General features: G+C 42.7%; 1 protein-coding gene across 8 annotated transcripts in view; it reads right to left on the bottom strand.

The window, feature by feature from the left end:
* Window positions 1-23,058, bottom strand: part of PRMT5 (protein arginine methyltransferase 5) — a 48,492-nt gene that overhangs the window by 10,386 nt on the left and 15,048 nt on the right. For 3 of the 8 annotated variants that reach the window (XR_012577784.1, XM_074531855.1, XM_074531860.1), the window contains exons 6-12: window positions 22,836-22,885; window positions 19,709-19,872; window positions 14,129-14,290; window positions 9,315-9,392; window positions 8,557-8,615; window positions 6,523-6,645; window positions 3,128-3,303 (exon numbers count right to left, since the gene is read on the bottom strand). Coding sequence is in view for 7 of the 8 variants with exons in the window: in XM_074531855.1 (XP_074387956.1) it covers window positions 3,128-3,303; window positions 6,523-6,645; window positions 8,557-8,615; window positions 9,315-9,392; window positions 14,129-14,290; window positions 19,709-19,872; window positions 22,836-22,885 (812 nt within the window). In the remaining variant the exon portion in view is untranslated. Of the gene's footprint in view, window positions 1-3,127; window positions 3,304-5,045; window positions 5,090-6,377; window positions 6,422-6,522; window positions 6,646-8,556; window positions 8,616-9,314; window positions 9,393-13,091; window positions 13,137-13,769; window positions 13,815-14,128; window positions 14,291-19,708; window positions 19,873-22,835; window positions 22,886-23,058 lie in introns of all 8 variants that reach the window. The other 5 variants (XM_074531859.1, XM_074531856.1, XM_074531857.1 and 2 more) reach the window with 5 other exon arrangements.

Raw genomic sequence — 23,058 nt, 5'->3', positions numbered from 1 at the left:
TTTATTCCCGTTTTTCTCCACTTTTCCCATTTTTGGGTTATTTTTCCCCAAATTTTTTTCTCTTGTTTCCCTCAATTTTTTTTCTCATTCTACATTTTGTCCTTTATTTTCCCCCACCTTTTCCCCCCAATTTCACCAATTTTTCTCCATTTTTTCCCCACTTTTGTGCCGCTTTAAATCCCGATTTTTTGCCCATTTTTTTCCCGTTTTTTCCCCGTTTTTTTGCCCGTATTTTCCCCGTTTCTCACCCGATTTTTTCGGGGTTTTTTTCCCCTTTTTTCCCCTTTTTTGCCCCATTTTTTGCCCACCTTTGAGGCAGCCCCGGGCCCCATCCAGGCACTCGGGGCTCAGCTCGTTGTCCCCGAAGGATCCCAGCAGCTCCGACGCCACCCTTTGCCCATTTCCCCCCATTTTTTCCACTTTTTTTTCCCCACTTTCCAATTTTTCCCATTTTCCCTTTTTCTTCCCTTTCCCTCTTTTTCCTCTCTTTTCCCCCCACCTTTTCCCCCCATTTTCCCCAAATTCTCCCCATTTTTACCCCACTTTTGTGCTGATTTTCCCATTTTTAGTCCCATTTTTATTCCCATTTTTCCCATTTTTGGGTCATTTTTCCCCAAATTTTTTTCTCTTTTTTCCCTCCATTTTTTTTCTCCTTCCACATTTTGTCCCTTATTTTCCCCCACTTTTTCCCCCCAATTTCCCCAATTTTTCCCTTTTTTTTCCCCACTTTCGTGCCGCTTTTAATCCCGATTTTTTTTCAATTTTTTTCCCCGTTTTTTGCCCATTTCTCCCCCGTTTTTTGCCCAATTTTCTCGGGGTTTTTTTCCCCTTTTTTCCCCTTTTTTGCCCCATTTTTTGCCCACCTTTGAGGCAGCCCCGGGCCCCATCCAGGCACTCTGGGGACAGCTCGTTGTCCCCGAAGGATCCCAGCAGCTCCGACACCACCCTTTGCCCATTACCCCCCATTTTTTCCACTTTTTTTTCCCCACTTTCCATTTTTTCCCATTTTCCCTTTTTCTTCCCTTTCCCTCTTTTTCCTCTCCTTTTCCCCCACCTTTTCCCCCCATTTTCCCCAAATTTCCCCAAATTTTTCCCCACTTTTGTGCCGATTTTCCCTATTTTAGTCCCATTTTTATTCCCATTTTTCACCATTTTTCCCATTTTTGGGTCATTTCTCCCCAAATTTTTTTCTCTTTTTTCCCATCATTTTTTTTCCCATTCCACATTTTGTCCCTTATTTTCCCCCACTCTTTCCCCCCAATTTCACCAATTTTTCTCCATTTTTTCCCCACTTTCGTGCCACTTTAATCCCGATTTTTTTTCAATTTTTTTCCCCGTTTTTTCCCCGTTTCTCGGCCGTTTCTCACCCGATTTTTTCGGGGTTTTTTTCCCGTTTTTCCCATTTTTTGCCCCATTTTTTGCCCACCTTTGAGGCAGCCCCGGGCCCCGTCCAGGCACTCTGGGCTCAGCTCGTTGTCCCCGAAGGATCCCAGCAGCTCCCACACCACCCTTTGCCCATTTCCCCCCATTTTTTCCACTTTTTTTTCCCCACTTTCCAATTTTTCCCATTTTCCCTTTTTCTTCCCTTTCCCCCTTTTTTCTCTTCTTTTCCCCCACTTTTTCCCCTCATTTTCCCCAAATTTCCCCAAATTTTTCCCCACTTTTGTGCCGATTTTCCCATTTTTATTCCCACTTTTATTCCCATTTTTCACCATTTTTCCCATTTTTGGGTCATTTTTCCTCAAAATCTTACCTCTTTTTCCCCTCCATTTTTTTTCCCACTCCCATTTTTTCCTCTCCTTTTCCCCCACATTTTCCCCCCATTCTCCCCAAATTTCCCCAAATTTTTCCCCACTTTTGTGCCGATTTTCCCTTTTTTAATCCCATTTTTACTCCGGTTTTTCTCCACTTTTCCCATTTTTGGGTCATTTTTCCCCAAATTTTTTCCTCTTTTTTCCCTCAATTTTTTTTCCCATTCCACATTTTGTCCCTTATTTTCCCCCACCTTTTCCCCCCAATTTCCCCAAATTCCCCCTAATTTTCCCCCACTTTCGTGCCGCTTTAAATCTCGATTTTTTTTCCCGTTTTTTCCCCGTATTTTGCCCATTTTTTGCCCGATTTCCTCGGGGTTTTTTTCCCCTTTTTTCCCGTTTTTTGCCCCATTTTTTGCCCACCTTTGAGGCAGCCCCGGGCCCCGTCCAGGCACTCTGGGGACAGCTCGTTGTCCCCGAAGGATCCCAGCAGCTCCCACACCACCCTTTGCCCATTTCCCCCCATTTTTTCCACTTTTTTTTCCCCACTTTCCAATTTTTCCCATTTTCCCTTTTTCTTCCCTTTCCCCCTTTTTCCTCTTCTTTTGCCCCACTTTTTCCCCCCATTTTCCCCAAATTTCCCGAAATTTTTCCCTACTTTTGTGCCTATTTTCCCTTTTTTAATCCCATTTTTATTCCGGTTTTTCACCATTTTTCCCATTTTTGGGTCATTTTTCCCCAAATTTTCTTCTCTTTTTCCCCTCCATTTTTTTTCCCATTCCACCTTATTCCTCTTCTTTTCCCCCATATTTTCCCCCCATTTTCCCCAAATTTCCCCAAATTTTTACCCCACTTTTGTGCCAATTTTCCCTTTTTTAATCCCATTTTTATTCCCATTTTTCACCGTTTTTCCCATTTTTGGGTCATTTTTCCTCAAATTTTTTTCTCTTTTTTCCCTCAATTTTTTTTCTCAGTCCACATTTTTCCCCTTCTTTTCCCCCACCTTTTCCCCCCATTCTCCCCAAATTTCCCCAAATTTTTCCCCACTTTTGTGCCGATTTTCCAATTTATAGTCCCATTTTTATTCCATTTTTTAACCACTTTTCCCATTTTTGGGTCATTTTTCCCCAAATTTTTTCCTCTTTTTTCCCTCCATTTTTTTTCCTATTCCCCCTTTTTCCTCTCTTTTTCCCCCACTTTTTCCCCCCAATTTCCCCAATTTTTCTCCAATTTTTCCCCACTTTTGTGCCACTTTAAATCATGATTTTTTTCCCATTTTTTCCCCGTTTTTTGCCCGTATTTTCCCCGTTTCTCGCCCAATTTTTTCGGGGTTTTTTTCCCCTTTTTCCCCGTTTTTTGCCCCATTTTTTGCCCACCTTTGAGGCAGCCCCGGGCCCCGTCCAGGCACTCTGGGCTCAGCTCGTTGTCCCCGAAGGATCCCAGCAGCTCCGACACCACCAGGTCGGCGCGCTCGGGCGCGGCCCAGCCCCGCATGTCCCGCGACACCACCGACACCTGCGAGCCCCACTCCTCCCACTGGCAGTTCTCCAGCCTAATTAGCGGTAATTAACAGCAATCAGATCGTTAGTAATTAATTTATAACTTCCCTGAGCAATCGCGGTGAAATTCCCATAAGGAATTATTGGAATATTGGTGATCAATAACGCTCCCCAAACCACCCCAGGCCACTTTTCCTCTCTTAATTAGCATTAATAACTCATTAATAGCCCTCATGAGCAGTAATTAACATTAATTACCTCATTAATAATTTCCCTGATCAATTCTATGAAATTCCCATAAGGGGTCATTGGAATATTGGTGATCAATAATGCTCGCCAAACCCCCCCAGGCCACTTTCACCACTCTTAATTAGCCTTAATTGGTTCATTAATAGCCCTCATTAGCGGTAGCTAACATTAATTAGCTCGTTAATAATTAATTTATAATTTCCCTGAGCAATCCCGGTGAAATTCCCATAAGCGGTCATTGGAATATCGGTGATCAATAACCCTCCCCAAACCCCCCCAGGCCACTTTCCCCACTCTTAATTGGCTCATTAACAGCCCTCATTAGCGGTAATTACCATTATTTAGCTCGTTAATAATAATTAATAATTTTCCTGATCAATCCTGATGAAATTCCGATACGGGATCAATAAAGTATCGGTGATCAATAACCCTCCCCAAACCCCCCCAGGCCGCTTTCCCGCTCTTAATTGGTTCATTAATAGCCCTCATTAGCTTTAATTGGCATTAATTAGCTCATTAATCATCGTTAATAACTTCCCTGGTCAATCCCCATGGAATTCCCATAAGGGATCATTGGAATATTGGTGATCAATAACCCTCCCCAACCCCCCCAGGGCACTTTCCCCACTCTTAATGAGCATTAATTGGCTCATTAATAGCCTTAATTAACAGTTATTATCAGTAATTAGTTCATTATTAGCCTTTAATAACTCACTGATCGATCAATCATTAATTCCAATAAGGGATCAATAAAGTATCGGTGATCAATAACCCTCCCCAAACCCCCCCAGGCCTCTTTTCCGCTATTAATTAGCCTTACTTGGCTCATTAATAGCACTCATTAGCGGTAATTAACATAAATTATCTCATTAATAATCATTAATAAAATAATAATCAGCTATTGATCAGGTATCAATTATTGATTATTTATTGGTTATTGGTGATCAATACTCACGTCACCACAGCATTTGGGTTTTTCTTAATGGCGTAGATCCGCACTCAGGGTATTGATCAGTTATTGACTAGTACTGATGGGTTATTGATTATTGATCAGTTATTGATTATCGATCGGTTATGGGTGATCAATACTCACGTCACCACCGCATTTGGGTTTTTCTCCACGGCGTAGATCCTCACTCAGGGTATTGATCAGTACGGATTGATACCATTGACATTGACCATTATTGACCCATTACAGATTATCAATTATCGATTATTGGTTATTGATCGGTGATCAATACTCACGTCACGACGGCGTTTGGGTTTTTCTCCACCGCATAGATCCTCACTCAGGGTATTGATCAGTTATTGGCCAGTTATTGCTCAGTATGGATCAGTTATGGATTATTGTTTAATTATCGGTTATCGATTATTGATCGGTTATTGGTGATCAATACTCACATCATGATGGCATTAGGGTTTTTCTCCATGGAATAGATCCGCACTCAGGATATTGATCAGTTATTGACCAGTACTGATCAATTATCACATACTGATCAGTTACCAATTATTGATTATTGATCGGTTATCGGTGATCAATACTCACGTGACGACGGCGTTTGGGTTTTTCTCCACCGCGTAGATCCTGACCTTGGTCCCGGCCATCCTGGCCGCCCTCAGATACCGATAAATTACCGATTATCGGTTATTGATTATCGATCAGTTATCGGTGATCAATACTCACGTGACGACGGCGTTGGGGTTTTTCTCCACGGCGTAGATCCTCACTCAGGGTATTGATCAATATGGATTGATACCGTGGATATTGATGATTACTGATCAGTTACCAATTATTGGTTATTGATTATTGATCGGTTATCGGTGATCAATACTCACGTGACGACGGCGTTGGGGTTTTTCTCCACGGCGTAGATCCTCACTCAGGGTATTGATCAGTACAGATTGATCCCATGGATATTGATCCATTGGTATTGATCAATTACAGATTATTGATTATTGATTATTGGTTATTGATTACCGATCAATACTCACGTCACCACGGCGTTGGGGTTTTTCTCCACGGCGTAGATCCTCACTCAGGGTATTGATCAGTTATTGCTCAGTACCGATCAGTTATTGAACAATTATCAGTTATTGATTATCGATCGGTTATCGGTGATCAATACTCACGTGACGACGGCGTTGGGGTTTTTCTCCACGGCGTGGAGCCTCACTCAGGGTATCGATTGTTACCGGTCAGTTATTGATCAGTTATCTCATACCCAGTATTGATCAGTTATCGATTATTGATCAATTATCGATTATTGATCGGTTATTGGTGATCAATACTCACGTGACGACAGCGTTTGGGTTTTTCTCCCCTGCATAGATCCTCACTCAGGGTATTGATCATTACCAGTCAGTTACTGATCATTTACCTCACACTGATCAGTTATCGATTATTGATTATTGATCGGTTATCGGTGATCAATACTCACGTCACCACGGCGTTTGGGTTTTTCTCCACGGCGTGGATCCTCACTCAGGGTATTGATCAGTACCAGTCAGTTATTGATCACTTATCTCATACCGATAAATTACCGATTATTGGTTATTGATCAGTGATCAATACTCACGTGACGACGGCGTTTGGGTTTTTCTCCACGGCGTAGATCCTCACTCAGGGTATTGACCAGTACAGATTAATCCCATGGATATTGATCAGTTTGTATTAATCAATTATTGACTATCGGTTATTGATTATCGATCGGTTATCGGTGATCAATACTCACGTGACGACGGCGTTTGGGGTTTTTCTCCACGGCATGGATCCTCACTCAGGGTATTGATCATTCCCAGTCCGTTATTGATCACTTATCTCATACCAATCAATTATTGATTATTGATTATTGGTTATTGATCGGTGATCAATACTCACGTCACCACCGCATTGGGGTTTTTCTCCACGGCGTAGATCCTGACCTTGGTCCCGGCCATCCTGGCCGCCCTCAGATACCGATAAATTACCGATTATTGGTTATTGATTATCGATTATTGGTTATTGATCAGTGATCAATACTCACGTGACGACGGCGTTGGGGTTTTTCTCCACGGCGTAGATCCGGACCTTGGTCCCGGCCATCCTGGCCGCCCTCAGCGCCGCCGACACCAGCGGGCCCCGCCCGGCGCCCAGAACCATCAGCACCCTGGGAAATGGGGGAAAAAACGGGGAAATTGGGAAAAACGGGGAAAAAAAACAATGGGAAATGGGGAAAAAAAATGGGGAAAAAATGGGGAAAAAATGGGGAAAAATTGGGGAAAAATTGGGGAAAAATGGGGAAAAAATGGGAAAAAAAAGCGCAAAAAAATGGCAAAAATAAGGCAAAAATTGGGAAAAAAATCAGAAAAAAAAGGCAAAAAAAAGGCAAAAAAATGGCAAAAATTGGGGGAAAAAATGGCAAAAATTGGGAAAAATCAGCAAAAAAAAGGGAAAAAAAATGGCAAAAATTGGGAAAAAATAAGAAAAAAAAAATGGCAAAAAAAAGAAAAAAAACGGCAAAAATTGGGAAAAAATCAGAAAAAAAAAGGGAAAAAAATGGCAAAAAAATGGCAAAAATTGGGAAAAAATAGCAAAGAAAAATGGCAAAAAAATGGGAAAAAAATGGGAAAAAATGGCAAAAAAAATGGCAAAAATTAGGGAAAAATAGCAAAGAAAAATGGGAAAAAAATGGCAAAAAAATGGGAAAAAAATGGGAAAAAAATTAGGAAAAAATGGCAAAAAATTGGCAAAAATTGGGAAAAAATAGCAAAAATAATGGGAAAAAATAGCAAAAAAATGGGAAAAATTGGGAAAAATCGGCAAAAAAATCAGCAAAAAAATGGGAAAAAAATGGGAAAAATCAGCAACCATCAGCACCCTGCAGAAACGGGGGGAAAACGGGAAAATCGGGAAAAACGGGAAAAACAATGGTGGGAAAAATTGGGGAGAAAATGGGAAAAAATTGGGAAAAAAATGGCAAAAAAACTGGCAAAAATCGCAGTGGAAATGGGGTGAATTTTGTGAATTTTGGGGTGATTTATGAAGATTTTGAGGTGAATTTTGGGGTGAATTTTGGGGTGATTTTTGTGAATTTGAGGGTGAATTTTGTGAGTTTTGGGGTGAATTTTGGGGAGAATTTTCAGGGATTTTGGGGTGAATTTTAGGGTAAATTTTGGGGTGAATTTTGGGATGAATTTGGAGGTGAATTTTGGGGTGAATTTTGGAGTGAATTTTGGGGTGAATTTCAGGAATTTTGGGGTGGATTTCGGGTGAATTTTGGGGTGAATTTTGTGAGTTTTGGGGTGAATTTTGGGGTGAATTTTCGGAGATTTTGGGGTGAATTTTGTGGATTTTGGGGTAAATTTTAGGGTGAATTTGGGGTGAATTTTGGGGTGAATTTTGTGAACTTTGGGGTGAATTTTGGGGTGAATTTTGAGGAGAATTTTGGGGTGCTTTATGAAGATTTTGGGGTGAATTTTGAGGTGAATTTGGGGTGAATTTTGTGATTTTGAGATAAATTTTATGGTGAATTTTAGGGTGAATTTTGTGAATTTTGAGGTGAGTTTTGAGGTGAATTTTGGGGTGAATTTTGGGGTAAATTTTGGGGTGAATTCTGTAAATTTTGGGGTGAATTCTGTAAATTTTGAGGTGAATTTTGGGGTGGATTTGGGGTGAATTTTGGGGTGAATTTTGTGAATTTTGTGATGAATTTTAGGGTGAATTTTCTGAATTTTGGGGTGAATTTTGAGATGAATTTTGGGGTGAATTTGGGGTAAATTTAGGGTAAATTTTGTGAATTTTAGTGCGAATTTTGAGATAAATTTTGGGGTGAATTTTGTGAATTTTGGGGTGAATTTTGAGATGAATTTTGGGGTGAATTTTGCGGTGAATTTTGTGAATACTGGGCTGAATTTTGGGGTGAATTTTGAGGTGAATTTGGTGGATTTTGGGCTGAATTTTGGGGTGAATTTTGGGGTGAATTTTGTGAATTTTAAGGTGAATTTTGGGGTGAATTTTCTGAATTTTGGGGTGAATTTGGTGGATTTTGGGGTGAATTTTGTGAATTTTGGGCACTCACTGCACGTTGGTCTCCCGCTCGGCCTCGGGCACTCGGTCCTGCAGGCACTTGAAGATGGCCTGAAATTTATGCAAATTTATGCAAATTTATGCAAATTAGGGACACAACATTCCCCAGGCTTCCCCCAGCAACCCAAACTGAGGTTGTGGGCGTGGCCATGCAAATGAGAGCAGCGGCCACGCCCACCAAAGCCACAATCAGCCAATCCAAAAAAAATGAGCATATGCAAATGAGGGGCTTTGTTATGCAAATCAGAGCTGTGTTATGCAAATTAGGTGTGATTCTATGCTAATAAGGCAAACATAAATGGCCTCCCAAAGGGGCGTGGCTATGCGAATAAAGTTAATTTAAAAATCATTATTATGCAAATCACGGGCTTTGATGCAAATTAAGAGCAAGCCACAGCAAATAAAATTTCAGTATGCAAATATAGCAATGATTATGCAAATAGGGTCATGAATATGGATTGCAATTAAATCTGTTGATGCAAAGCAGAGCCGTAATTATGCAAATCATCCATCAAATTATGCAAATTAACAGAAAGCGCCGCTGGTTAATTCCGCATGGGTTGATTTGCATAAATTTGCACAGTTAATTCATGCAAATTAGGGCAGAATTGGTTTAAAAGAGATGAATGAGAGGGGCGGTGCCCATGCAAATTAGCCGCATGAATATGCAAATGAGAGGGAAAGAGGGTGGGGGGAGGGGGGAATAAGAAGAAAGGATATGCAGATGAGATGCAAATGAGGGGGCGGTACCTGCTGGTACTGGCAGTATTTGATTGGATCCTTCTCGAAAACCTCGTAGGTCTGCGACTCCAGGTTGTCCATCAGGGGCTGCCGGGACCCAAAATCCCCGGAATTCGCCCCAAAATTCCCCCGGAAATTCCCAAAAAATCACCCCAAAATTCAGCCAGAAATTCCCAAAAATTCACCCCAAAATTCCCAAAAATTCCACAAAAATTCCCAAAAAATTCACCCAAAATTCCCCAAAAATTCACCCAAAATTCACCCAGAAATTCCCAAAATTTCACCCAAAAATTCCAAAAAATTCACCCAAAAATTCCCAAAAATTCACCCAAAATTCCAAAAAAATTTCCCAAAAACTCACTCGGAATTCACCCAAAAATTCACCCAAAAATTCCCCAAAATTCCCGGAATTCGCCCCAAAATTTGCAATGGAAATTCCCAAAAATTCACCCAAAATTCCTCAAAAATTCCCCCCAAAATCCGCAATGGAAATTCACAAAAATTCATCCAGAAATTCCCCAAAATTTCACCCCAAAATTCCCAAAAATTTCTCCAAAAATTCACCCAAAAATTCCCAAAAATTCACCCAAAATTCCAAAAAAAATCCCAAAAAATTCCCAAAAATTCACCCAAAATTTCACCCAAAATTCCCCAAAAATTCCCAAAAATTCCCCCCAAAATTCCCGGAATTCGCCCCAAAATCCACAGCGGAAATTCCCAAAAATTCCCCCAAAATTTCACCCCAAAATCCACGGAATTCGCCCCAAAATTCAGCCAAAAATTCCCGCCAAAATTTCACCCAAAAATTCCCCAAAAATTCCCCAAAAATTCCCAAAAATTCACCCCAAAATTCACCCAAAAATTCCCAAAAATTCACTCGGAATTCTCCAAAAATTCACCCAGAAATTCCCAAAATTTCACCCAAAAAATCCCAAAAATTCCCCCAAAAATTCACCCAGAAATTACCAAAATTTCACCCAAAATTTCACCCAAAATTCCCCAAAATTTCCCCAAAATCCCCGGAATTCGCCCCAAAATCCGCAACAGAAATTCCCAAAAATTCACCCAGAAATTCCCAAAATTTCACCCAAAATTCACCCAGAAATTCCCCAAAAATTTCCAAAAAATTCCCCAAAAATTCCCAAAAATTCATCCCAAAATTCACCCAAAAATTCCCAAAAATTCACCCAGAAATTCCCAAAAATTCACCCAAAATTTCACCTAAAATTCCACAAAAACTCCCAAAAAATTCCAAAAAAAATCCCAAAATTCCCAAAAATTCACCCAGAAATTCCCGAAAATTCATCCCAAAATTCACCGAAAATTCCCAAAAATTCACCCAAAATTCCCCAAAAATTCCCCCCAAAATCCGCAATGGAAATTCACAAAAATTCACCCAGAAATTCCCAAAAATTCACCCAGAAATTCCCAAAATTTCACCCAGAAATTCACCCAAAATTCCCCAAAATTTCACCCCAAAAATTCCCAAAAAATTCTCAAAAATTCACCCAAAATTCCCAAAAATTCCCAAAAATTCACCCAAAATTCACCAAAAATTCACCCAAAAATTCCCAGAATTCACCCTAAAATCCAGAATGGAAATTCCCAAAAATTCACCCAGAAATTCCCAAAATTTCACCCAAAATTCCCCAAAAATTCACCCAAAAATTTCCCAAAAATTCACCCGGAAATTCACCCAAAATTTCCCCAAAATTTCCCCCAGAATTTCCCAAAAATTCCTCCAAAATTGAACAAATTCCCTCAAAATGATGAACTGGGATGAACTGGGATGGACTGGGATGAACTGGTTTGGGGTTTTTGCTTACTGGGCTGCACTGGGAGGTTACTGGGATGGACCGGGATCAAACTGGGATGGACTGGGACACACTGGGGGTGAGTTTGGTGTTACTGGTTTGGGGTTTGTGTTACTGGTTTGGGGTTTTTCCTTACTGGGAGTTACTGGTTTGGGGTCAGGGCTTACTGGGGGGTAATGGGGATGAACTGGGATGAACTGGGATCAAACTGGGATGAACTGGGATGGACTGGGATGGACTGGGATGGACTGGGATGAACTGGGAGTTACTGGTTTGGGGTTTTGGGGTTACTGGGAGTTACTGGTTTGGGGTCAGGGCTTACTGGGATGGACTGGGATGAACTGGGATGGACTGGGATGGGTTTTGGGGTTACTGGGATGAACTGGGAGTTACTGGGATCAAACTGGGATGGACTGGGAGCGAGCTTCGGGTCACTGGGATGGGGTTTGGGGTTACTGGGAGTGACTGGTTTGGGGTTTTTCCTTACTGGGAGTTACTGGTTTGGGGTCAGGGCTTACTGGGAGGTTACTGGTTGGAACTGGGCTGTACTGGGATGGACTGGGATGAACTGGGATGAACTGGGAGTGAGTTTGGGGTTACTGGGAGTTACTGGTTTGGGGTTTTGGGGTTACTGGTTTGAACTGGGATGGACTGGGATGGACTGGGAGTGAGTTTGGGGTCACTGGGATGGGTTTGGGGTTACTGGGAGTTACTGGTTTGGGGTCAGGGCTTACTGGGATGAACTGGGATGAACTGGGATGAACTGGGATGAACTGGAATGAACTGGGAGTGAGTTTGGGGTTACTGGGATGGGTTTGGGGTTACTGGGAGTTACTGGTTTGGGGTCAGGGCTTACTGGGATGAACTGGGATGAACTGGGATGAACTGGGATGAACTGGAATGAACTGGGAGTGAGTTTGGGGTTACTGGGATGGGTTTGGGGTTACTGGGAGTTACTGGTTTGGGGTCAGGGCTTACTGGGATGAACTGGGATGAACTGGGATGAACTGGGATGAACTGGAATGAACTGGGAGTGAGTTTGGGGTTACTGGGATGGGTTTGGGGTTACTGGGAGTTACTGGTTTGGGGTTTTTGGTTACAGGGCTGTACTGGGAGCTAACTGGGATCAAACTGGGATGAACTGGAATGAACTGGGATGGACTGGGATGGACTGGGATGGACTGGGATGAACTGGGATCAAACTGGGCTGGATTAGGATGAACTGGGATGGACTGGGATGGACTGGGAGTTACTGGTTTGGGGTTTTTCCTTACTGGGAGTTACTGGTTTGGGGTCAGGGCTGTACTGGGGGGTTACTGGTTTGAACTGGGATGGACTGGGATGAACTGGGAGTTACTGGTTTGGGGTTTTGTGGTTACTGGGATGAACTGGGATGGGTTTTGGGGTTACTGGGAGTTACTGGTTTGGGGTTTTTCCTTACTGGGAGTTACTGGGATGAACTGGGATGGACTGGGATCAAACTGGGATGAACTGGGATGGGCTGGGAGTGAGTTTGGGGTTACTGGGAGTCACTGGTCTGGGGTTTGTGTTACTGGTTTGGGGTCAGGGCTTACTGGGAGTTACTGGTTTGGCGTCGGGACTTACTGGGAGTTACTGGGAGTGAGTTTGGGGTCACTGGGATGGGGTTTGGGGTTACTGGGAGTGACTGGTTTGGGGTTTGTGTTACTGGTTTGGGGTTTCTCCTTACTGGGAGTTACTGGTTTGGGGTCAGGGCTGTACTGGGGGGTTACTGGTTTGAACTGGGAGTGAGTTTGGGGTCACTGGGATGAACTGGGATGGACTGAGAGTGAGTTTGGGGTCACTGGGAGTGACTGGTTTGGGGTTTGTGTCACTGGTTTGGGGTTTTTCCTTACTGGGAGTTACTGGTTTGGGGTTTTTGGTTACGGGGCTATACTGGGAGGTTCCTATACCGGTCTATACTGGTCTGAACTGGTCTATACTGGTGCATTACCTGCAATGGGCTCTGCAGATAGTCCTCGTACCCCCTCGCATACAGCTCGTAGGCCGAGGGGTTTGGTTACTGGTTTGGGGTCAGGGCTGTACTGGGGGGTTACTAGTTTGAACTGGTTTGAACTGGGATGGGTTTTGGGGTTACTGGGATGAACTGGGATGGACTGGGACGGACTGGGAGTGAGTTTGGTGTTACTGGTTTGGGGTTTTTCCTTACTGGGAGTTACTGGTTTGGGGTCAGGGCTTACTGGAGAGTTACTGGTTTGAACTGGGATGGACTGGGCTGTACTGGAATCAAACTGGGATGGATTAGGATAAACTGGGATGGACTGGGAGTGAGTTTGGGGTTACTGGAAGTTACTGGTTTGGGGTTTTTCCTTACTGGGAGTTACTGGTTTGGGGTTTTTGGTTACTGGGAGTTATTGGTTTGGGGTCAGGGCTTACTGGGAGCTAACTGGGATGCACTGGGGTGTTACTGGGATGGTTACTGGTCTATACTGGTTTGAACTGGTGCATTACCTGCAATGGGCTCTGCAGATAGTCCTCATATCCCCTCACATACAGCTCGTAGGCCGAGGGGTTTGGTTACTGGGGGTTTTTGGTTACTGGGCTGTACTGGGGTGCATTGGGAGGATTACTGGGATGCTCCCAGTGTGTTACTGGTCTGAACTGGTCTCACCTGCAATGGGCTCTGCAGATAATCCTCATACCCCCTCGCATACAGCTCGTAGGCCGAGGGGTTTGGTTACTGGTTTGGGGTCAGGGCTTACTGGGGGGTAATGGGGATGAACTGGGATGCACTGGGGGGTTACTGGGATGCACTGGGATGGTTACTGGTCTATACTGGTTTGAACTGGTGCATTACCTGCAATGGGCTCTGCAGATAATCCTCGTATCCCCTCGCGTACAGTTCATAGGCCGAGGGGTTTGTGTTACTGGGGGTTTTTGGTTACTGGGCTGTACTGGGATGCACTGGGGGGTTACTGGGATGCACTGGGGTGTTACTGGGAGGGTTACTGGTCTGAACTGGTGCATTACCTGCAGGGGGCTCTGCAGATAATCCTCGTACCCTCTCGCATACAGTTCATAGGCCGAGGGCGGGGGCCGGTGCTGGCCCAGGTGCTCCAGGTACTGCAGGTACGCGGCCAGGGGGCGCCCGCCGTGCCGGGGGCTGCCCTGCACGATCAGCTGCACGTCCAGCTGTGGAGAAACCAGTATGAACCAGTATAAACCAGTATGAACCAGTATGGACACGATATACAGAAAAAACCCCGAAAAAATCCCGAAAAAATCCCATTTTTTTACGCATTTTTTACACATTTTTTAGCCATTTTTTGCCATTTTAAAGCCCCAGTTCATCCCAATCCCAGTACAAACCAGTACAAACCAGTATGGACCAGTATGGGGAAAATACACACAAAAAACCCCGAAAAAATCCCAAAAAAATCCCATTTTTTACGCATTTTTTAGCCGTTTTTTGCCCATTTTTCGCCATTTTAAAACCCCAGTTCATCCCAATCCCAGTATAAACCATTATGGACCAGTATGGACACGATATACAGAAAAAACCCCGAAAAAATCCCGAAAAAATCCCATTTTTTACACATTTTTTAGCCGTTTTTTCCCGTTTTTCACCATTTTAGAGCCCCAAATCCACCCCCAGTTCATACCAATCCCAGTATAAACCAGTACAAACCAGTATGAACCAGTATAGATACGATATACAGAAAAAACCCCGAAAAATGCCAAAAAAATCACATTTTTTACACATTTTTTGCCATTTTTTCAGCATTTCAAAGCCCCAAATCCACCCCCAGTTAATCCCAATCCCAGTATAAACCAGTATGAACCAGTACAAACCAGTATGGGGAAGACACACAGAAAAAACCCCGAAAAAATCCCAAAAAATCACATTTTTTACGCATTTTTTAGCCGTTTTTTGCCATTTTTTCACCATTTTAAAGCCCCAAATCCACCCCCAGTTCATCCCAATCCCAGTATAAACCAGTACAAACCAGTATAAACCAGTATGGACCAGTATAGATACGATATGCAGGAAAAACCCCGAAAAAATCCCAAAAAAATCCCGTTTTTTACGCATTTTTTAACCATTTTTCCCCTTTTTTTGCCCATTTTTTCCCTTTTTACAGCGTTTTAGCGCCCCAAATACACCCCCAGTTTATCCCACTCCCAGTATAAACCAGTACAAACCAGTATGGACCAGTATGGACCAAAATACCCAAGAAAAAACCCCAAACAAATCCCATTTTTTGCCCATTTTTTGCCATTTTTTTAGCGTTTTAAAGCCCCAAATCCACCCCCAGTTCATCCCAATCCCAGTATGAACCAGTATAAACCAGTACGAACCAGTACAAACCAGTACAGGGAAGATATACAGAAAAAACCCCGAAAAAATCCAAAAAAAATCCCATTTTTTACACATTTTTTCCCCATTTTTTCCCTTTTTTTGCCATTTTAAAGCCCCAAATCCACTCCCAGTATTCCCAATCCCAGTATAAACCAGTACAAACCAGTATGGACAAAAATATCCCAAAAAAACCCCAAAAAAGTCCCAAAAAAATCCCAAAAAAATCCCATTTTTTACACATTTTTTCCCTTTTTTTGCCATTTTAAAGCACCAAATCCACCCCCAGTTCATCCCAGTACAAACCAGTATAAACCAGTATGAACCAGTACGGACCTGTATGGGAAAGATACACAGAAAAAACCCCGAAAAAAATCCCAAAAAAATCCCATTTTTTACACAATTTTTCCCTTTTTTTCCCCCCATTTTCCCCCCCATTTTAACCCTTTCAATGCCATTTTTTGGTCATTTTTTCCCCAATTTTCCCCCATTTTTTGGACATTTTTTCCTCATTTTTTCCCCATTTTTGATCATTTCTTTCACCATTTTTTTCCCATATTCCCCCCATTTTTTGGTCATTTTTTCCCCATATTTCCCCCCATTTTTAACCCTTTCAATGCCATTTTTTGGTCATTTTCTCCCCTATTTTTGGTCACTTCTTACAGTGTTTTTTTCCATTTTTACCCCATTTTCTGGTCATTTTTCCCCCTTTTTTTTTTCCATTTTTTCCCCATTTTTTCTCATTTTCCCCCCATTTTTGGTCATTTTTTCACCATTTTTTCCCCATTTTTCACCATTTTTTGTCATTTTTTTTCACAGTCTTTCTCTCATCTTCCAGTAATTTTTTCACTCTTTTTTCCCCATTTTTGGGTCATTTTGTCCCATTTTTTCCCCATTTTTGGTCATTTCTTTCACCGTTTTTTTCCCCATATTCCGCCCATTTTTTGGACATTTTTCCCCCATTTTTTCAGGTTTTTTTTCCATTTTTTCCCCCATTTTCCCCCCATTTTTAACCCTTTCAATGCCATTTTTTGGACATTTTTTCCCCTATTTTTGGCCACTTCTTTCACCGTTTATTTTCCCATTTTTCCCCCATTTTTTGGTCATTTTCCCCCCGTTTTGTCCCCATTTTTTGGTCATTTTTTCACCCATTTTTCTCCATTTTTGGTCATTTTTTTTCACCATTTTCCCCCATTTTTTTGGTCTTTTTTGTTCCATTTTTTCAGCATTTTTTCCCCATATTTCCCCCCATTTTTAACCCTTTCAATGCCATTTTTTGGACATTTTCTCCCCATTTTTGGTCATTTCTTTCACCGTTTTTTTCCCATTTTTCCCCCAGTTTTTGGTCATTTTCCCCCCCGTTTTTTCCCCATTTTTTCGTCATTTTTTCCCCATTTTTCGGTCTTTTTTTTTCCATGTTTTCCACATTTTTCCCCCATTTTAACCCCCATTTTTGGTCATTTCTTTCACCGTTTTTTTCCCATTTTTCCCCCAGTTTTTGGTCATTTTCCCCCCCGTTTTTTCCCCATTTTTTCGTCATTTTTTCCCCATTTTTCGGTCTTTTTTTTTCCATGTTTTCCACATTTTTCCCCCATTTTAACCCCATTTTTAACCCTTTCTTCCCTCATTTTTTGCTCATTTTTCCCCCTTTTTTCGCCATTTTTTCACCGATTTTCACCATTTTTTCCCCATTTTTCCCCATTCCCCCCTCCCAGTCCCTCCCAGTATAACCCAGTTCCCTCCCAGTACAAACCAGTAACCCCAGTTCCCATTTCCCCCATTTTTAACCCTTTAAATGCCATTTTTTGGACATTTTTCCCCCATTTTTCCCCAATTTTTTGGTCATTTTTTCCCATTTTTTTCACCATTTCCCCCTCATTTCTTAGGTCTTTTTTGTTCCATTTTTTCATCATTTTTTCCCCATATTTCCCCCCTTTTTTAACCCTTTAAATGCCATTTTTTGGACATTTTTTCCTCATTTTTTCCCCATTTTTTGGTCATTTTTTCACCATTTTTGTGTCATTTTTTCAGCCTTTTCCCCAATTTTCCCCCATTTTTTGGACATTTTTTCCTCATTTTTTCCCCCTTTTTTTCCCATTTTTTCAGTCTTTTTTTTTCATATTTTCCACATTTTTCCCCCATTTTCCCCCCATTTTTAACCCTTTCTTCCCCATTTTTCGCTCATTTTTCACCCGATTTTCCCCATTTTTTCACCAATTTTCGCCATTTTTTCACCGTTTTTCCCCGTTTTTTCTCCATTTTCCCCCTCCCAGTCCCTCCCAGTACAAACCAGTAACCCCAGTTCCCATTTCCCCCATTTTTAACCCTTTTTTCCCCATTTTTTGCTCATTTTTCCCCCTTTTTTCCCCATTTTTTCACCAATTTTCCCCATTTTTCCCCATTTTCCCCCTCCCAGTCCCTCCCAGTACAACCCAGTACAACCCAGTACAAACCAGCAACCCCAAATCCCATTTTTAACCCTTTACACCCCATTTTTAACCCTTTACACCCCATTTCCCACCCGATTTTCCCTATTTTTTCACCAATTTTCCACCATTTTTCGCCATTTTTCCCCCTTTTTTCCCCATTTCCCCCCTCCCAGTCCCTCCCAGTATAACCCAGTCCCTCCCAGTCCAAACCACTAACCCCAGTTCCCATTTCCCCCATTTTTAACCCTTTCTTCCCCATTTTTTGCTCATTTTTCCCCCTTTTTTCGCCATTTTTTCACCGATTTTCCCCATTTTTTCCCCCATTTTTCCCCATTTTTCACCCTCCAAGTCCCTCCCAGTATAACCCAGTACAAACCAGTAACCCCAGTTCCCATTGCCCCCATTTTTAACCCTTTAAATGCCATTTTTTGGACATTTTTTCCCCATTTTTTGGTCATTTTTTCACCCTTTTTTTCGGTCTTTTTTTATCCATGTTTTCCATATTTTTCCCCCATTTTTTTCCCCATTTTTAACCCTTTCAACGCCATTTTTTGCTCATTTTTCCCCCTTTTTTTCCCCATTTTTCCCCATTTTTTCCCCATTTTTTCACCGATTTTCCCCGTTTTTTCCCCATTTCCCCCCTCCCAGTCCCTCCCAGTATAACCCAGTCCAAACCAGTAACCCCAGTTCCCATTCCCCCCATTTTTAACCCTTTCTTCCCCATTTTTTGCTCATTTTTCCCCCTTTTTTCCCCGTTTTTTCACCGATTTTCCCCATTTTCCCCCTCCCAGTCCCTCCCAGTCCCTCCCAGTATAACCCAGTACAAACCAGCAACCCCAAATCCCATTTTTAACCCTTTAAACCCCATTTCCCACCCGATTTTCCCCATTTTTTCACCGATTTTCCCCGTTTTTTCACCGTTTTTCCCCATTTTTTCCCCATTTTCCCCATCCCAGTCCCTCCCAGTACAAACCAGTAACCCCAGTTCCCATTTCCCCCATTTTTAACCCTTTCTTCCCCATTTTTCGCTCATTTTTCCCCCTATTTTCCCCATTTTTTCACCGATTTTCACCATTTTTTCCCCATTTCCCCCCTCCCAGTCCCCCCCAGTATAACCCAGTACAAACCAGTAACCCCACTTCCCATTTCCCCCATTTTTAACCCTTTCTCCCCCATTTTTAACCCTATTTTCCCCATTTTTCACCAATTTTCACCCAATTTTCACCAATTTTCCCCCTTTTTTCCCCATTTTTCACCCTCCCAGTCCCTCCCAGTATAACCCAGTATAACCCAGTACAAACCAGCAACCCCAAATCCCATTTTTAACCCTTTACACCCCATTTTTAACCCTTTCTCCCCATTTCCCACCCGATTTTCCCCATTTTTTCACCAATTTTCACCCAATTTTCACCGATTTTCCCCTTTTTTCCCCATTTTTCCCCCTCCCAGTACAAACCAGTATCCCCAGTTCCCATTCCCCCCATTTTTAACCCTTTCTTCCCCATTTTTCGCTCATTTTTCCCCCTATTTTCCCCATTTTTCCCCCTTTTTTCCCCATTTTTTCACCGATTTTCCCCCTTTTTTCCCCATTTTTTCCCCATTTTCCCCCTCCCAGTCCCTCCCAGTCCCTCCCAGTACAAACCAGTAACCCCAGTTCCCATTCTCCCCATTTTTAACCCTTTCCTCTCTCATTTTTTGCTCATTTTTCCCCCTTTTTTCCCCATTTTTTCACCGATTTTCCCCATTTTTTCACCGATTTTCCCCATTTTTTCCCCATTTCCCCCCTCCCAGTATAAACCAGTCCAAACCAGTATAACCCAGTACCTTGAGCAGCTGTCCCAGCAGGCGCTGGTGGCCCCGGCCCAGCACGGGGAACCCTTTCTTGTTGGTGAGGAAGAGGCGGGTGGGGAGGAAGGCCGCGCGCACGGGTTCGCCCAGCCAGCGCGCCAGGGCCTCGGCCGACGGCAGGTCCGGCCCGATCTCCAGCGCTGGGAACCAGTACAAACCAGTATAAACCAGTATGGACCAGTAGGGACCAGTATGGACAAAAAAAACCCCGAAAAAATCCCATTTTCCACGATTTTTTACCCGTTTTTCACCATTTTAAAGCCCCAAATCCACTCCCAGTTCATCCCAATCCCAGTACAAATCAGTATAAACCAGTACAAACCAGTAGGGACCAGTATGGACCAAAAAAACAAAAAAAAACCCGAGAAAATCCCATTTTTCCACCATTTTTTGCCCATTTTTCACCATTGTAAAGCCCCAAATCCACTCCCAGTTCATCCCAATCCCAGTATAAACCAGTACAAACCACTATAAACCAGTATAAACCAGTATGGACCAGTTTGGACCAGTAAAAGCAGAAAAAACCCCGAAAAAATCCCATTTTTCCACCATTTTTTGCCCATTTTTTCACCATTTTAAAGCCCCAAATCCACTCCCAGTTCATCCCAATCCCAGTATAAACCAGTATAAACCAGTACAAACCAGTATGGACCAGTAGGGAGCAGTACAGATGAAAAAAACAAAAAAAAAACCAAAAAAATCCCATTTTTCCACCATTTTTTGCCCATTTTTTACCGTTTTAAAGCCCCAAATCCACTCCCAGTTCATCCCAATCCCAGTACAAACCAGTATGAACCAGTATGGACCAAAAAAGGAGAAAAAACCTCAAAAAAATCCCATTTTTGGGTCATTTTTTGCCCATTTTTCACCATTTTAAAGCCCCAAATCCACTTCCAGTTCATCCCAATCCCAGTATAAACCAGCACAAACCAGTATGGACCAGTATGGGGAAGATAAGCAGAAAAAACCCCGAAAAAATCCCATTTTTGGGTCATTTTTTACCCATTTTTCCCCATTTTAGAGCCCAAAATCCACCCCCAGTTCATCCCAATCCCAGTATAAACCAGTATGAACCAGTACAAACCAGTATGGGGAAGATACGCAGAAAAAAACCCAAAAAAATCCCCAAAAAATCCCATTTTTTACACATTTTTTGCCAATTTTTCAGCATTTTAAAGCCCCAAATCCACTCCCAGTTCATCCCAATCCCAGTACAAACCAATACAAACCAGTATGGACCAGTATGGACCAAAAAACGAGAAAAAACCCCGAAAAAATCCCATTTTTGCGTCATTTTTTGCCCATTTTTCACCATTTTAAAGCCTCAAATCCACTGCCAGTTCATCCCAATCCCAGTACAAACCAGTACGAACCAGTACAAACCAGTATGGGGAAGATACACAGAAAAAACCCCGAAAAAATCCCAAAAAAATCCCATTTTTCCACCATTTTTTGCCCATTTTTCACCATTTTAGAGCCCCAAATCCACTCCCAGCTCATCCCAATCCCAGTATAAACCAGTATGAACCAGTACAGACCAGTATGGGGAAGATACACAGAAAAAACCCCGAAAAAATCCCAAAAAAATCCCATTTTTTAGCCATTTTTTCCCTTTTTTCACCCATTTTTTCCTTTTTTTTTGCCATTTTAAAGCCCCACTTCATCCCAATCCCAGTACAAACCAGTATAAACCAGTATGGACCAGTAGGGACCAGTTTGGACCAGTAAAAGCAGAAAAAACCCCGAAAAAATCCCTTTTTTTTCCCATTTTTTACCCATTTTTCACCATTTTAAAGCCCCAAATCCACTCCCAGTTCATCCCAATCCCAGTACAAACCAGTACAAACCAGTATAAACCAGTACGGACCAGTATGGACCAAAAAACCACAAAAAACCCCAAAAAAATCCCATTTTTCCACCATTTTTTGCCCATTTTTCCCCATTTTACAGCCCCAAATCCACTCCCAGTTCATCCCAATCCCAGTATAAACCAGTACAAACCAGTATAGACCAGTATAGACCAGTATAGAGCAAAAAAACAAAAAAAACCCTGAAAAAATCCCATTTTTCCACCATTTTTTGCCCATTTTTCACCATTTTAAAGCCACAAATCCACTCCCAGTTCATCCCAATCCCAGTATAAACCAGTACAAACCAGTACAAACCAGTATGGGGAAGATACACAGAAAAAACCCCGAAAAAATCCCAAAAAAATCCCATTTTCTAGCTATTTTTTCCCTTTTTTCACCCATTTTTTCCTTTTTTTTTGCCATTTTAAAGCCCCAGTTCATCCCAATCCCAGTACAAACCAGTATGAACCAGTACAAACCAGTACGGACCAGTATGGACCAAAAAAACAAAAAAAACCCCGAAAAAAATCCCATTTTTCCACCATTTTTTGCCCATTTTTCACCATTTTAAAGCCCCAAATCCACTCCCAGTTCATCCCAATCCCAGTATAAACCAGTACAAACCAGTACAAACCAGTATGAATCAAAAAAACAAAAAAAATCCCTGAAAAAATCCCATTTTTTGCCCATTTTTCCCCATTTTATAATTGTCATAAGCCCCGCCCCTTACCCAGCGCCACCCGTTTGTTGTAGTGGGTGCCAAGCCCCGCCCCTTTTGGCCAAGCCCCGCCCCTTACCCAGCGCCACCCGTTTGTTGTTATGTGTGCCAAGCCCCGCCCATTCTGGCTAAGCCACGCCCCCTTTGCCAAGCCCCGCCTCTTACCCAGCACCACCTGTTCGTTGTTATGTGTGCCAAGCCCCGCCCATTCCGGCCAAGCCCCACCCCTTACCCAGCGCCACCCGTTTGTTGCAGTGTGTGCCAAGCCCCGCCCCCTTTGCCAAGCCCCGCCTCTTACCCAGCGCCACCCGTTTGTTGTTATGTGTTCTAAGCCCCGCCCCCTTTGCCAAGCCCCGCCCCTTACCCAGTGCCCCCCGTTTGTTGCAGTGTGTGCCAAGCCCCGCCCATTTGTGCCAAGCCCCGCCCCCTTTGCCAAGCCCCGCCCCTTACCCAGCGCCACCCGTTTGTTGTAGTGTGTGTCAAGCCCCGCCCATTTTGCCAAGCCCCGCCCCCTTTGCCAAGCCCCGCCCCTTACCCAGCGCCACCCGTTTGTTGTAGTCGAGCAGGGTGCGGAAGTTGTGCCACCTGTGGGGAACGGCCCAAAACAGCCAAAATTCACCCCAAAATTCAACCCAAAATTCACCCCAAAAATACCCAAAATTCACCCAAAATTAAACCCAAAATACCCAAAATTCACCCCAAATATACCCAAAATTCACCCCAAAATTCACCCCAAAATTCACCCAAAATCACCTAAA

This window comes from Zonotrichia albicollis, chromosome 40 (assembly GCF_047830755.1).
Source record: "Zonotrichia albicollis isolate bZonAlb1 chromosome 40, bZonAlb1.hap1, whole genome shotgun sequence".
In the NCBI taxonomy this organism is placed as follows: Eukaryota; Metazoa; Chordata; class Aves; order Passeriformes; family Passerellidae; genus Zonotrichia; species Zonotrichia albicollis.
This window is presented reverse-complemented; position numbering and strand designations above follow the sequence as displayed.